At 42.8% G+C, this 16,624-nt stretch overlaps 1 protein-coding gene across 3 annotated transcripts in view; it reads left to right on the top strand.

Moving 5' to 3' along the window:
- The window catches only part of RPAP1 (RNA polymerase II associated protein 1), a 53,965-nt gene that overhangs the window by 25,419 nt on the left and 11,922 nt on the right, over positions 1–16,624 (top strand). For 2 of the 3 annotated variants that reach the window (XR_004645541.1, XM_034769119.1), the window contains exons 12-18: positions 2,178–2,366; positions 5,257–5,391; positions 5,592–5,771; positions 8,123–8,280; positions 9,368–9,544; positions 12,715–12,916; positions 15,536–15,645. Coding sequence is in view for 2 of the 3 variants with exons in the window: in XM_034769119.1 (XP_034625010.1) it covers positions 2,178–2,366; positions 5,257–5,391; positions 5,592–5,771; positions 8,123–8,280; positions 9,368–9,544; positions 12,715–12,916; positions 15,536–15,645 (1,151 nt within the window). In the remaining variant the exon portion in view is untranslated. The remainder of the gene's footprint in view (positions 1–2,177; positions 2,367–5,256; positions 5,392–5,591; positions 5,772–8,122; positions 8,281–9,367; positions 9,545–12,714; positions 12,917–15,535; positions 15,646–16,624) is intronic. The other variant, XM_034769121.1, reaches the window with a different exon arrangement.

The following is a 16,624-nucleotide window of genomic DNA, read 5'->3' as shown; positions in this document are numbered from 1 at the left end:
GAATCTTCAGCCTTTTGACCAGGAGCTGCTCCCCTAGGGGGCTGCAGTAGGACTGCCATTGAAGTAGGCAAGGAAAGCAGGTAGCTTTCAAGCAGTCCCCTGCAACTTCCTCCAATCACAGGAGGATAGTCCCAGTGGGGAAGGTGAGGTGAATGGAGGGTCATGTAGCTTTCCCTGTCATAGAATCATAAAATGTGAGAGTTGGAAGGGACCTCAGGAGGTCATCTAGTCCAACTCCCTGCTCAGAGCAGGACCAATCCCCAGACAGATTTTTGCCCTAGATCCCTAAATGGTCCCCTCAAGGATTGAACTCACAACCCTGGGTTTAGCAGGCCAATGCTCAAACCACTGAGCTATCCCTCCCCCCTACTGTTTCTTTCCTCTGCTCCTTCATCCCTTGGTCTGCTTATGCTCTCCTGGGTGGGCCCTGCCCCTGGCACTGGAAACAGTGCCATAAACCAATCCTTCCAGCCTCTCAATGATTTTTTTTTTCTCTGACTCCCTTTTGAATTGTCTACATGTTTCTGGTAACTAGGTGCCCAGAGCAAAATGTAGTAGTCAAGGTGCTCTCTGCTGGAGCCATAAAAGAAGGAATGTTGCCGCCTTGACTTTTGGTATGATGTCTTTGCATATGCAAGGCCAGAAACTCTACCAACAATTGCACTATAAAGGCATCTGTCTGTGTTGTGATTTCTCATTTTGAACATCCTCAGTGTGTCACTCATGTTATCAGGCTTCGGAGGGTGGCTCCAGATGTACGAAGGAAGGATGGTCTTGTGTGTAGAGCTCTGGACTGGGCATCTGCCATTGTGTCCTTGGCTGTGCCACAGACCCGTGGCGTGATCTTTGACAAGTCTCACAGCCTCAGTCTGCCTGTATCAAATCGGGATAAACAATACTGCCTTGTCTACCAGGGATGTTTGGAGGCTCCATTTATTAATAATTGTCAAGCACTCTGAGATCATTAGCTGGAAGATAATTTACATGTGCAAAAAACTTGTTATCCAAGGGTAATGCTCCACAAATATGTCATCATTAACTTGTCTCACCTTCATCTGTGCATGACCTCACTCTTGAGGAGTACTCCAGCTTTTCCAGGTGTGCCCAGTTTCTGCCTAGTTAAGGGTCTGTTAATATATCTGTTATCTCTGTTATAATTTCAGGTCTTTATCATTCTAGCTAAACCTTCCCTTCATCCATAAATTAGGTCTTGCCTAAGGGAGGTGACTTATTTCTTATTAATTATTTGAAGACTGAAATAATCTATCTAGAGCTTTTTGACTTCTAAGTTTACAAGAGTGGATCCCAATTTCAGGGTTTCCAGCTGGAATCCCAGCCTTCTCTCTGAGCCCTTGACATCACAGTTTACCCTTCATCTTTTCAGCATTGCTTTTTGTGCCTAATAATAGTTCAAACTTCTATAGCACCTTTCATCCAAGATTGTTCAAGACCTTTACAAGCATTAACTAAGCCGCACCACACCTTTGTTTTACTGATTGGCAGACCAAGTGATATGAGTTTAAAGGGACTCTGTCAAGTAGTTGAAGCCTCAAATTTAGTTTTCATTTAAAAAAATAAAAGTTTTTCTGCAGTTAAAAATATTCACTGGAAAACAGGTCTGGTTGGATGGAAACATTTCTCTGAAGTGGTGGAAGCTCAGATATTTACAGCCTTATTCTAAAGCAGAAGAACTTGAATGTGAAATGGGATAGAAACAAAAGTAAAGCTGTCTAGTCTATATGTTCATTGCCCAAGCTGAGAAAGGTGCAAAAAGTAAACAAAGTTTAATGTAGAAGAAAATGGATAACTCTTATTTTAACATACGTTTTAACTTAAATGCCTCTCTAAGTGACCCATTTGAGGTCAACAGTGAGCCCGCAAGTAGAAACCGGAATAGAACCCAAGAATCTCACTTTCCAGGTAACCACTAGATAAACCGTTACTACCCATCCTGCATATTTGTTTAGAATGCTTTTGTCTCAGTAGAATTTGGACCAGTCTGAGGTTGGCATCCTCCCTAGGTCCCTTTAGCTTAGACTTGGGCTCTGTGAATGCACCATGGTTTCTTGTTCCCATTTTGGGCTGCACTGGCTTGTATTCAAAAGCATTTTTAAAATGCTTCCCTTTCCATCCTCCCTTTGCTATAATTTACGTATGTGCTTTTCTTTTCCTTACAGGAGTATCTTGACCAGACTTTCTCATGGTACCAGGGGATGGCTGTGTTCCCCTTCACCCCCAACAGTGAAGAGGAGGAGGAGGAGGAAGAGGAAGAGGAAGAATTGACTCTAATAGAAAAAACACAAGGGAAAAAATCAAAGGTTGAAAACAAGCCAGATCCAGATGTGGCCCGGTATGATGTCATAAAGGTAAACCCATAGCTATGTCTAGAATCTTGGCAGCAAAACCATATCTGCATGAAGGCTGTATGTGCTGTTAAAGCTTGCTAGATGGACCTGTACATTGAAATTCCAATGTGATTTATGGAACATTGGTGACCTTGATGTCACCACCATTTATGGCATGTCACCTAAGTGAGACCACCTAATAATTCATTCACCTCCCTCTTATGCTTGCGTTTTGCAGTTAAACACTTACAACTTTAATGTGAATTCTCCATGCACTTCTCTTCATCCCTGTCCCACTGATATGAGATCTAGAAACACAGTCATTTTTGTTATCTCAGAGCCAACCTTCTAGGTAATGATAGTATGGCCACCATTGCTCACTGTGGTATGTAAATCCTCAATTATAGCATTTTGACCCAAGTGCTTAAGGCTGTGTTCAGCTGTCACCATGTTATTCTGTTTCTCTGGGATACTGAGCAGCTCTGGGGTAGCTAGATCTCTGTTCTACTCAGAGATACTGGCAGTGTGTTTAAATGAGTAGTAACGAGTCCAGGATCAAAGAAGAGGAGAACTCAGCTTGTGGTGCTGAATGAAAAGTTTGGTCAGTCTCAGATCAGTATAACTGCCAAATCCTGCTGATGTGATTGTTGTCCTCAAGTGGTGTTATGACTAATCTGAACTAACATGAATTTTTGTGAATTAATGAACGGATGCCCACAAGATGTTAGCTGCAACCTTAATCTAAAAATGAACCCAGGAGAAACAGGCCAGTGACATTAAAGGAAATGCTGTTTGCAATCCAACAGTTACAAACATCTTAACAATATTTCATCAAAACTGCTCAAGAGTGGAGGTCCAGCTTTTAGTTATCTTAAAAGTTTGGGAAACCAATCACATTCCAGAAGATTAGAAAAGGGTTGCTTCATCCCTTTTTAAAAAAAGGACAGCGATCAGCTTGTACAAAATGAGAGACAACCAGTGTGGTTTCCATACAGGTCAATCCATGCTATATATGCTTTGTGGAATGTTATTGACAAACGACTAGAGTGACAAGAGGAAGTTCAGATTGTGTTTATAGACTCTACGGCCACTCTTGACTCAGTGCATCAATCAGCACTGAGGGTGCTGCTATGCAAGTATGGGATGCCTGAGGTTTGAGTGTGTCTAGTGGTGGAGTTGTACCACAGTATGTTTAGAGGTATGAATGTCAACAGTTGTATTAGTTTGATTTTTTTTGGTAGAATCGGGTGTGCCAGGTGTGCGTTCACTCCCCAGTGTTATTTACTGTTCTAATAGACTGTCTGATGACAAAGCTGGTTGAGGCCAAAGTAGGAGGTCTGAAATTTTAAAGATTCATCTTTAGAAGATCTCGTATGTGGATGATGTTGCCTTACGTGGAGAGAGTACTGACCAACTACAATTAATGCTGGAAGAGCTGCGAAAAACTCAGGATCTATGGATTTAAGACCAATGGTGATAAAACCAAAGCTATGCATGCCTCCTATAAAACAGAAATGAATGACCTGCCGATACTGCATGTAGATGGCAGTGACATTGAATGGTTGAACTGTTTTATCTATCCGAGTAGTCGGTTGATAGCAGGAGGTTCTATAACCAAAGAAATCATACGTTCGATTGGTCTTGTCAGTGGCATTTTAGCGTCTTCAGAGGTCTGTATGACTGGATGGATGTCTTTATGACAGCTAAGATAGGAGTGTTCAACATGATACTGATGACAACTGATGAGCAGAAACATGGCTGTTAAAACAGCTGAGGAGAGGATATTAAACTGTTTCCAGTGCCAAAAATTACGGCCGCTTCTTAACGTCTGTTGATTTGATTTTTGTAACAAACTAGGAGATACTTAGACAATCCCAGCAAGTTGCAGACTTGCACCAGTTGGGAACATGACGACTGCAGTGGTAGGGTCATGTCCAATGTGCATAAGATGGTGGTATGCTTTTACAGAACATTTATAGAGCTGCGGTCACAAGAAGTAGAGCATGAGGATGACCATGAATGAGGTTGGAAGGTGCAATTTTGAGGGATTTAAGAAGCCTGCATCCTCCTATAGTGACTTTTACTAAAGGAAGATGATTTGGGGACCTTTCAAGATACAAGTCCATTCTATGCGCCTCCATGGCTATATCATAGCCATATGAATCTGCTGCTTCTTTGAAATTCAGTTCCCTCTATTTTTATTGCAAGTGCATTTTATATTAAATGCCAGAACAGATCACCAAGATGTTACCATAAAACAGGAGTAGTAATCCACATGTTTTTGGAAATGCCTGCTTTCCAGGTCCAAAAATGAATAAATGTCACTTGAACTTCAGATTCTGTTCCTGCCTTTGACACTGACTCTGATCTCCCACTGTTTAACTCTAAAAAAGTCACCTAATCTTTCTGTGCCTCAGTTTTCCTACCTATAAAATGGGATTAACTGTCCATTCTCAGTTTCTGGTTCTGGCCACTGCCAGAGACAGGATACTGGACTAGACAGGGATCAATGGTCAGTTTCAGCTGTGTCAGAAGAAGGTGGGAGAACCTGTAAAGGCATGTTATTTCATAATTGTCTATTATGGCGGAAATGTCTTCATATCCCCCTCAGTCAGTAGTTTGCTTATGTGCTGAAGCATGTGGGTTTGGATCCCTCATGTGCATGGTCTGATCCCATGTGGAAGTCCAGTTGCTCTTTCTCTCTCTATCCCAACTTATACTTGTTTGTCTTCACACTGGCTGCTCTTAGCGGAGAGTTCTCCCTTTAAAACAAAGGATGGTTTTAAATCTGTTCTTCTAAATAGACACCTATTTCATAGGGATTTCTCTCCAGCAGCTGTAGCATGAACATTGTGTGTAGAGCTAATGTTAGGAATGTGATGGGTTTGTTTTTGTTTTCTTTATCTTGCAGGGGCTTCTGAAGACACAGTTTCTTCATCGGCTGAGGTACATCCTTGAGGTGGTGCGACCAGTCCCTGCTGTAGTTCTGGACATCCTGGATATTCTCACCCGGGTAGCAAGGCACTCCTCTGAAGCATGCAGTCAGGTACCCACCTATGCAGAAGATTAGAGAGAAGAGGGTGATGGGTGAGGAGGGGGAATGGTGAGGAAGAAGATGGAGAAATGAAGAGGGGATAGGGTGACTGTGTCAGTATTGTTGTGCTACTTGCTCCTGCTGACAATCAAACTGCCAGAGTTGCTTTCCTGCCCTGAGAGTCAATGTCTGTGTTGCTTGCATTTGTACAGCTCCTGGCCTGTCCTCGGCTGATTGAGACCATCGTTAGAGAGTTTCTCCCTATCCAGTGGGATCCCCGGGCAGCTGAACCAGGCCACTTGCTCACCAGCCTCCATGGCATTGCGTGTGCCACCGCCATGAAGTTAATCAGAGTCCTGGCATCTGGGGGGAGGAATGCAACAGCCAGACTGGTAAGCAGTATGATTCAGCATGGCCTTTCTGGTCATAAGGGGCAGAAGTGGAAGCACTGGTTTAGTATGCCTTCTTTTCTAAATAAAGGGAGGGAATTAACTAGAGATGGGTCTAAGCTGTAGAGTTGGACCCAGAGTTCATGTGGAGGGAAGGTTGGCTCTGGGTTCTGATTTGAATCCATCTCTGGAATGAAGAAAAGCAGCTGGCTTCCAAACACTTAAAATACACCTCTACCCCGATATAACGCTGTCCTCGGGAGCCAAAAAATCTTACCGTGTTATTGGTGAAACCGTGTTATATCGAACTTGCTTTGATCTGCCGGATTGCGCAGCCCTCTTTTCCCCCTCCCCCCCCTTTTCCCCCGAGCACTGTTTTACCACGTTGTATTCGAATTTGTGTTATATCGGGGTAGAAGTGTATTAGCAGTGTAACTCCCAGCCCCTCCAGCTCTGTGTGTCTCAGCTGTATGCTGCCAAATGCATATGTTCTACATAATTTGATTGACTGTTAAGAGATGTCTCTTAAGGTCAGACAATCCTCATAGGAGGCCAAGTGTGTGTGTGTGTGTGTGTGTGTGGGGACGTGTGTTGGGAGCATCCTTGCCCATTAAACTGATGACCTCACTTCCAACAACCAATCAGAAAAACGAATGAAGTCAGTTATGCAAGGCAGCGTGTGAAGTCAGCATGGCTGGCAGGTACCCATCATAATACAGCAGGCACCTCTTGGAGTTTTCAATTCAGTATTTATAGAGGCTCCTAGTAGATTGATATCCAAGAAACTAAACTAAAACCTGAACATTTCCAAGAGAGCAAGAGCCCATTATCAAATAAAGTAATAAAACAGACATGAGAGACCCCATTTTGAAAGAGGAAAACCTCTTGAACAACCACCAAATATCAAAAATTAGGTCACTCTTTTATATTAAGGTTTCATTTATAAATGGCTTATAAAGGATTAGTAGGCTTTTAATAAAAGGTTAATTGGTTGTTATAGAATGTTAGTCCCACAGTGGGTTGCTTATAACATCTATAGCATGTTCGTAACATCTATTGATCATTTATTAACCCCTTATAAATGGAACCTTAATGTAACACAAACTAAACCAATAGCTTTAAATGTTACAATGAGCTGTATGATTATAAAGGGGAGTTTAGAATGGGTTGAATTAAAATTAGCATTGCACACATTAAATGAATAAGAAACTGGCTAACTGATAGGTCTCAAAATGTAATTGTAAACAGGGAATCATCATAGAATGAGGTATTCCTAGTGGGGTTCCACAGGGATCGGTTGTTGGCCCTATGCTATTTAACATCTTGATCAGTGACCTGGAAAAAAACACAAAATAATCACTGAGAAAATTTGCAGATGACACACAAATTGGGGGAGTGGGAAATAATGAAGAGGACAGGCCACTGATACAGAGTGATCTACATCACTGTATGGTAACCTGGGCACAAGCAAACAATGTGTGTTTTAATATGGCTAAATGTAAATGTATACATCTAGGAACCAAGATTGGGGGCCATCTTTACAGAATGGGGGACCAATCCTGAGAAGCAGTGACTCTGAAAATGATTTTGAGATCATGGTGGATAATCAGCTGAATGTGAGCTTCCAGTGTGACGCTGTGGCCAACAGGGATTAATGCAGTCCTTGGATACTTAAACGGGTGAATCGAGTAAGAGCAGAGAGGTTATTTTACCTTTGTATTTGGCACTGGTGCATCCGCTGCTCGAGTACTGTGTCCAGTTCTGGTGCCCGCAATTCAAGGAGGATGTTGATGATAAATTGGAGAGGGTACAGAAGAGGCCTGAGAAAGATCAAAGGATTAGAAAACATGCCTTATAGTGACAGACTCAAGGAATTAGATCTATTTATCTTAAAGAGGAGATTAATGGGTAATTTGATTACAATCTGTAAGTACGTAGGTGAGGAACAAATATTTGATGATGGGCTCTTCAGTCAAGCAGAGAAAGGTATAACATAGTCTTGTGGCTGGAAGTTGAAGCTAGACAAACTCAGAGTGGTAATAAGGCATACATTTTTAATGGTGAGGGTAGTTAACCGTTGGACCAGAGTGTCTTGGTAGATTCCCCATCACCAATAACTTTTAAATCAAGATTGCATGTTTTTTTTTTTTTTAAAAGGTCACTCTCAGAATTATTTTCGGGAAGTTCTATGGTTTGTGTTATACAGGACATCAGACTAGATGATCACAATAGTCCCTTATGGCCTTCGAATCTATGAATGGAGGCTGCAGCTGTATCGGTGCATGGGGCTCTAGTGATAAGACCCAAAGAAGACACACATCTTACTACTTTATTTGTCTGCTTATTCTTTCCAGCTTAATAAATTTGAGCTGAAGAGTCGACTGAGTCGGTTTATAGCTGAAGATCCCCAGGACCTGCCTCTGCGCAGGGAGGAAGCCATAAGGCTGAGCACTGAGGCTTTCCGGCTGTGGGCTGTGGCTGCTGGCTACGGTCAGTCCTGTGATCTCTACAGGTATGGCCCAAACCTGGAGAAATGGGGACTCAGTGTCTGTGTAATGAAGAGAATGAGCTGCCTGTTCCAGGGCAGGTAATTGCAGGGATCGGTGGAGCCTCCCCAGGGCGCTGTAAAACCTAGCTTCCATTGAGTTCTCTGTTGCGACCTCAGCTTCTTCCATCCTTTCATGATCTCCCTTGTTTAAATGAGTATTAGCACCAGCATCATGCTACTCCTTCTCCACATGACAAGAAATGCCCACTCTCCCAGCTGTTCACAACTGGATTCAGCTCTTTCATGTAACATGGGTGGCCTATGCATTCATTACCTCCAGGCTCAGTTGTTGCAACAGACCTAGGAATGAATCTGACATCTGTACGAAAGCTCTGAATGGTCCAACAAGCAGCAGCATGCATGCTAAACGACACAGGCCAATGCAAATTGGTGCTCTTCTGACTGCATTCTGCTCTCAATCCAGTAGAGGGTCAAATTCTCTGTCCTTGTACCTGACCTTCAAGGTCATTAGTGGGCTGGGTCCAGGCTACTTCAGGGATCAACCCTTTCTCTTCAGCTACAATCTTCTTCTGATAACTGTGCTATCCTGCAGCCAGAGACTTGTTCCCCAGAGGAATGCGGTTAGTAGGAGTGGAGGACAGAGCTTTTTCAGTGGCAGGGCTTTGCTGTGGAGCTCCCTTTCAGAAGAGATTAGGATAATAGGAAATTTCACTGTCTTCAGGCCCTGGTGGGAGACTTGTTGCTTCATAATAATGCTTCCACAACATCCCATCCCCCAGTACTCCAAACCCATAGACTAAGATCAGGAAGTTTAGGATTATCTTTTAAAAAAATCTTAATGCCAAGGAGGAGGAGTGGGGAGAGAAACCGAAGAGGTTTCCTTAAAGCTGTATGTCTGTACCTATGTTACTTTGGGCAGGTGATTGAATGTTAGAGCAGTGAGTGTGGTATAAATACTGTATCACGCTAGGACACTGCCCTATCTATCAGGAAGAGCTTTGCATTAATTGAACATTCCCATTCTGCTGAGCTTGGAATGACATTCTCCTGGTTTTGTTCTTTTACTCGTCCTCCCCATCACAAACTGCAGGGATCTCTACCCCGTGCTGGTGAAGATTCTCCAGTCCCTGCCCCACTTGCTCAGTGATTGCCAGGAAAACCCCACATTTCCACTTTCCATCCAGCGAGCTACAGCTGTGGTCACCCTGCTGACCCATGTGACTCAAACTGCAGGATGCACGGCAGAGCTTCAGGCCCGGCTCAGCAGGTAGGCCTATCACTTTCTGTCAGTTGTGGTTTTAAAGGGACACTGTCCAGTTCTCTCCAGGGTATTGTCTGCAGTACCATCGCAGAAGCATGGATGTAGAATGGCCTACCCTTCCATTTTGTTTAACCTTCACTTTAGATAGTTTAGGCTCCAAACATGACTTATGTGACAGTATCCTCTTAACAGTCATGTTTTCCAGAGGTACCATCAGTGTGCAATACATAGAAGAGAGCAGGATCCCTGTCCCAAAGATGTTACTGGGTTTTGCAGAAATTCTGCAAAAGGACACATGTTTTGAGAGTAGCTGAAGTAGGTTATCTAGTGCATTGGGTGTGACATAAGGAGGAACAAGACAGTAACTAGAGATGGGGATGTATGTGGAGATTAGAGACAGAGTTGATCTATCCTGTACCTGGTACTTCTGTGTAATGAAAGTTGTAGTCAACTGAATTTAAAAAGTGCATCATTGAAGCACTTTCCCAGGAACACTAGTTTCTCCCATTGAGGACCCGGTTATTGTCCTCCCATCACTCCACAGGTGAGAGTGCTGCTTATGCATACTGAAGGTCACCAGTGCAGGAGTAGTTAAAAGATAGGAAACAAAGGGTAGGAATAAATGGTCAATTTTCAGAACGGGGAGAGCTAAATAGTGGTGTCCCCCAGGGGTCTGTACTGGGACCAGTCCTATTCAACATATTCATAAATGATTTAGAAAAAAGGGGTAAACAGTGAGCTGACAAAATTTGCAGCTGATACAAAACTACTCAAGATAGTTAAATCCCAGGCAGACTGTGAAGACCTACTAAAGGATCTCTCAAACTGGGCAACAAAATGGCAGATGAAATTCAGTGTTGATAAATGCAAAGTAATGCATATTGGAAAACATAATCCCAATTATACATATAAAATGATGGGTTCTAAATTAGTTATTACCACTTAAGAAAAAGATTGTGTGCCATTGTGGATAGTTTTCTGAAAACATCCACTCAATATGTAGCAGCAGTTAAAAAAGCGAACAGAATGTTGGGAGTCATTAAGAAAGAGATAGATAATAAGACAGAAAATAGCATATTGCCTGTATATAAATCCATGGTACGCCCACATCTTGAATACTGTGTGCAGGTGTGGTTGCCCCATCTCAAAAAAGATGTATTGAAATTGGAAAAGATTCAGAAAAGGGTAACAACAATTATTAGGGGTATGGAATGGCTTCCCTATGAGGAGAGATTAATAAGACTGGGACTTTTCAACTTGGAAAAGAGACGACTAAGGGGGATATGATTGAGGTCTATAAAATCATGATTGGTGTGGAGAAAGTAAATAAGGAAGTGTTAGTTACTCCTTCTCATAACACAAGAACTAGAGGGCACCAAATGAAATGAATAGGCAGCAGGCTTAAAACAAACAAAAGGAAGTATTTCTTCATACAACACAGTCAGCCTCGGGAACTCTTTGCCAGAGGATGTTGTGAAGGCCAAGACTATAACAGGGTTCAAAAAAGAACTAGATAAATTCCTGGAAGATAGGTGCGCCAATGGCTATTAGCCAGAATGAGCAGGGATGGTGTCCCCTAGCTTCTGTTTGCCAGAAGCTGGGAATGAGTGATAGGGAATGGATCACTTGATGATTACCTGTTCATTCTCTCTGGGGCACCTAGCATTGGCCCTGTCGGAAGACAGGATACTGGGCTAGATGGAGCTTTGGTCTGACCCAATATGGCTTATGTTCTTAAGTGAATTCCCATAGTGGTGCTGGTCAGCTGTAGTTTAAAAAGTAATACCTGAGGACTGGTGAGGGGAAGTGGGCATCATTAATAAAGCAGCGTTTGGTCCTCCATAAAATGCCACTCAAATAAACCTATTCCATGGTGGTTTTATTTTTAATGAAAAGCAAGATTTATGCCTCTTTTGGATTCCCTTTGATTGCTCCCTGAAAGGGTTGGAGATTCAGCTGCAACAGCTTTCATTAGTGTATGTGAGAACCAGGCACTTGATGAGCAGTAACAAAGTGAAACTGACCTGCCTCATTTTATTGTCCAAACCCGTGGCTCTCAACGTATTTACCATTGTGGGCTGCATCCAATATAATCTCTATGGCCCTGAGGATGTCAAGTGGCCCGCGGGCCGCAGGTTGAACATCACTGATCCAAACTGAGTGAGGTGCAGAAAGTGAATGGTGGAAAGCAAATTAGATTTTAGAAATTCCTTCACCTTTCAGAATCTCTGAGTGACAGAGATATGTGAGGAAAAGGTATATGAATTTTAACTTGACAATGACATGAGTATTCTCGTTTGCAAATTCCATAGGGGTAAGACACCTCACTTCAAGACCATATCAAAGTTCCTCAGGGGGAATGAGCTAAACCTTTTACTACATTCCTCACCACTGCTACTCATCTGCTTCCTGCCCGTCCCAGTTTTTTGCCATGAGGATTGTTCCATGAGCTGGCAATGCATTCTGCCATTCTTCTGTGTGTATTCGCCACAGCTCTCCCTTATTTTACTGAATATCAGGCTATTACTGTCTGTCTCCTTCCTCTTTATTTCTATGAGGATGAGTGGGAGTAAATAGCTAAATCTCATAATGGGGAAAAAAATTAATAATGGGTTCCCCCGGGGAATCAATATTGAGTCCAGTGTCTTAATATTTATTGCTGCTGTAGAGGAAGAGTAGACAGCGAAGTAGTAGAACTTCCTGAAGATGGTTGGTTGAAAGAGAGCAAGGAGCTCCAGAGTCATCTATCCAAATTGGGTTATTGGGTCAGCAGGGCAGATAAATTTAAAGTAGTTGAGTAGAAGGGAATGCAGGTAGGGTCAGTAGGATTGGGTGAGAATATTAACACATACTGGTATGTTCTGAATTAGCTGGAGGCCCCTTAAGGGAGATCTGAAGTTGTTACAGATCATTCCACAAAGGCATCTGCTCAAGGCATACCAGCAGTTTACTAGCAGCTTTTTAAGAGGCAGACACACATATTGCTGGCATAATGTACATCCATGAGACAGATTGGGCAGGTTTGTGGTGGCTCTGAGCTGGTACCTTTCCCTACTGTCTGCCAGTCTTTAAGACTGCACATAACTGGAAAGTCTGTTTTTAGCTGTGATGGTTCAAGGATAAGATTCTTGCTGAGAAATTCCCCCTTGCCATGTCATCTTTCTGTTGCGTTGCAGCAGTGGTCCAGGAGATGGAGAGCAGATTCCTCCTCCACCAGTCACCTGGAATCAGGTGTCAGGCCTGAGACCCTTCCTGGAGACCAATCTGAGGAGGTCTGTCCAGGAAATATCCCGACTCGAAACCTGGCAAGCTCTCCAGCCTCTTACAACAACATACATCATCTACTTGGGGGTTTACTACAGCATTTGCAGCCAACAGGTAAGGCCTGTTACAGAGCCAGGACATCCTTCCATGTTACCTGCCTGTGTGTTTTCTTCCTAATTCCTGAATTCCAAGCAAGGCTTGACATGAGAGCAAGTTAGAAGGAAATGTAGCTGACAGCATGTTGAGGATTATACATTGATCGCCAGTCCTTAAATCCAGGTTGGCCAGCCTTTAAACTGCAGGCAACCATTGGCTGAACTGCCAATGTCCTTCACATTCAGCAGTGCCCACAATCCTGTTTTCCCTGTGACTGAGTGTCATCCCATCAGTATTTGGAGTATAGGAACAATGAAAATGAGTGTATTTGCTGCCCAAAGGGCATTTGAGGTAAAGTTCTGTAAAGACAGGGAGAGGAATCCAATAACTGGCATGGTATATGACCATCTTTAAAGTGAATTTTCTGAAATGTGTCAAGCCTCAAAATACATCAGCCTGACATCTTACATTTATTCACAGAAAAAGTATCAGATAGGCAACCACAGTGTAAGCATCCTCTGCACTGTCCCGCCAAAAGGCCTCAACCCTGACCTGGAAGAAATATCTCTTAAGGGTGTGGGATAATTTGGTATCTCTGGCCAGTCAGTCTTTGATGCCCCCTCCGAGAGTGTCCAAAACATGTGCACTGTAGTGCCAGTTCAAGTGGTGTGGAGACTTATCCACTAGGAAGTGGATGGAGACCTTTGAAGCTCACTTCAGATAGGCCACCAGATAGCCAAAAGATGCTAATGACTTTCAGCTGCTACAAACTTGGGGCTGGATTTGAACTGGTGGCATTAGTGTTTGACATCTCTAGCACTCATTGTCAGACATTTATGCTGTCCAGTCCTGGAATATTTGGAAATCATTTTTTTTAGAACTTTGAATTCTAATTCTAGAATGTTTTTTCCTTTAGAAAGAAAGAAAATTGTGTGTAAGACCCTGCCAGCACAAAGATTATTTACCCCCAATAATGTTCTTGTGGTTACATGAGGTGAAAAAATATGCAAGACATTAATTGGCTGGTCCGAAAATCTGTCTGTTATTGTCACAGTTCACGGCAATTGCACCTTTATTTTCCCCTTCTGTGGTGTAGCAAGGGCACCTCATCTAGCTCCCCAGACATTGCCTCTCTTGGAGGGAGACATGTCTCTTCCTCCCTTCTGACCAGGGTATTTCCAGGCTGCACAGTCCCCTGACTATACTATGATATCCCCCACAAAAGACAGGCTGCCTATGCAGAGCTCTTTTGCCTTCTCTTTAGAGACAGTAGACAGTGTAATTGCTAGTTATCAATTACCACACAGGCTCTGTATAAGCAAGCACATTTTACTCTTAAGGTAAAAGCATTACGGAGAAAACATACAGAAAACAATAAAAGAACCTATACGCATGGCTAACAAGCTTACCAGAGATCACTCCAACAACAAGGCCTCTGACAGGTCAACAATGCTTCAAACCCCTGTGCAGGAGTTTTCCTATAGCTTCAAGTTCATAAGACCCTTTGCTCAGAATAAGAACCCTCATGACTCTGAGAGTTACTCAGTTATCTGGTTTGGGCCTTTGAAGAGACCATGAATAGGTAATCAGCTAAACAATGGTTTTCTGCTCAAGGTGCAGCTTCAAAAGGATGGATTTCAAGGTGGATCGTTTGCATTCCCCTGACCCCAAGTGTTTTCTAGGCAATCCACTTCACGCGTATTGTCCCCAAAAGTCCTTTGAAGTCCCCAGTACTTCCCAGAAATTGCATGAATCCTGTGTTCCTCCTTAAGAAGTTCTATATAGTCCACAATAGTACAAAAATATTTGCATTTTTAATACAATGGACTCTTCAAATACTTAATTCCATAAGGTTTGTCTGAGATATTGAAGGATATTGTCATATCTGTCTCAGTAGCAATCATACAGTGGTGACTATCATGGCTTCCTTGTGCCATGCCCATTAGAAGGCGCAGAACTGAGGTGTGCATCTCCACTTCACTGAATAATCAGCTGAAGTCTCTTTCTTGAGAGGGATTTAGTTTGTTCTTTGTGGGGTGACTGCATTCTGGTGAGGTGAAGGAGATGCAAAATTCTCTGCAATGCTTCTTTAATCTCAAGTGTTCCTTATTGAGGGCAGGAGAAATGGAAAGGTCCCCTAAAGGCCCTGCATTGGGAGTGTAAAATGTTATCATGTGTATTGCTCATCTAGGATGATGTTTGGCCATACTGGGAACTATTCAGCCTCCGTGGCTAAACTGATCTCCTTGTGTGCTGCTGATTCTCTTGAAGTCTTTGATAACACTGCACTAGAGCTACCCACCTTTAAATAGCAAGGCCGTTACATTAGCTCTTGTGTTGTCTTGCAGTCCTTCAGGCCTGAAACAGACAACACAATTTTGTATCTGTGTGTTTAATGGAAAGGTCAGCACGTTGGGGTCTCATTGGTGTAGTGGGAGGCTTATCCACCTGTAGCAACTTACTGTAACCCATGGTATCATCGCGAAGCAAAAATCTGTGTGTATAGGGCAAAGAGCTATTTTAAACAAAAGCGGGGGGGGGGGGGGGAGATAAATCCAGCTGTCTCTTCCCCAAGAATAGTTTGTTCACGTCATTAGAATGTCTTCAGACATGCCTTTTTTTCAATGATTTATGCAGCCATCACTAAATCCAGTTGACTGCCTGGAGGAAGTGGAGCGTTTGACATCTGAGGTTCTGCTGCCTCTCCTCAGCCAGCCTGCCATGCACAGAATGTGGGATCTGCTCAGGTAAAACCACTCCAAGCCAGACTGCTGCTACAGCTTGAGAAGTTAGGTGCAGTCCCATTTCTGACCTGTTTGAGCAGCAGTGCAGGGAGAGGCGCAGTTGTGTGACTGAGAACATTTCTTATAAAAATAAAGAAACCCCCTAGCATGTGCCTTGAATATGTGAAAAATGTAGTTTTAAGAGCGTTACAAATTCCTACTCTGCTGAAAGTGCTGAGCTTAGCAATTCTGTGTCATGAATGTGCCCTTGTGATCCATCAGTTTGGAAGGTGGGTGATGTGCAAACAGCCTTCTTAAACAAAATTCTACAGATGAAGATTTATTTAAAGGGATGAGAGAATGCTGAAGCGCTCACTTCTCGCACACCAGAGATGTGTGAGGAGGCACTCTGAAAAATCCAGCATATTTTCCAATTCCTGTGTTCTAGGTAGGGGCTGGCTTCCTCAGTCTTTGTGGGTAGCATTTTTTTTGACAATTTGGGTCACGCTTACCTCTGGAAAAATGTTAGTCTTTTTGGGTATCTATGGCTAGTAGTTCTGAATGCACAACATAAGAGATGGGGTTTTGTGCTCAGTGTTCCTGGACTCTGTGAACAGTTCAGCAAAAGATTGTGTGAAAGTGAAATTAATTATATTAAAGAAATAGAATGAATTAAAGAATGCTGTATGTACCTTTAAGTAGAAATGAGAAATGCTGCAAGCCAGGGGGGCAGGAAAGCAGACATTAACTGCTTAACTTGCCACTTAAGGGCAATTGGTGAAGCATTAGTCTTAGATTGATAAGAGTTAACAAGGAAGCAGGTTATGCATATTGTGCTCCATGCATATTTTACAATTTTGCTCTCTCTGTCCCTTTGTTTAGTTTACACCCTTTTATCTGTATAAATAAGACTGTTTGAATCTTGCATGGAGGCTCACATTATCTGAATGTATTAGCAGAGCGCTGTGCTAATAAAACAGAGTGGTCTGACAAACTGAGTCCT

This window comes from Trachemys scripta, chromosome 4, assembly GCF_013100865.1.
Source record: "Trachemys scripta elegans isolate TJP31775 chromosome 4, CAS_Tse_1.0, whole genome shotgun sequence".
Taxonomy (NCBI): Eukaryota; Metazoa; Chordata; order Testudines; family Emydidae; genus Trachemys; species Trachemys scripta.
The sequence above is the reverse complement of the archived record's forward strand: the minus strand, read 5'-3'. Positions and strand labels throughout refer to the sequence as shown.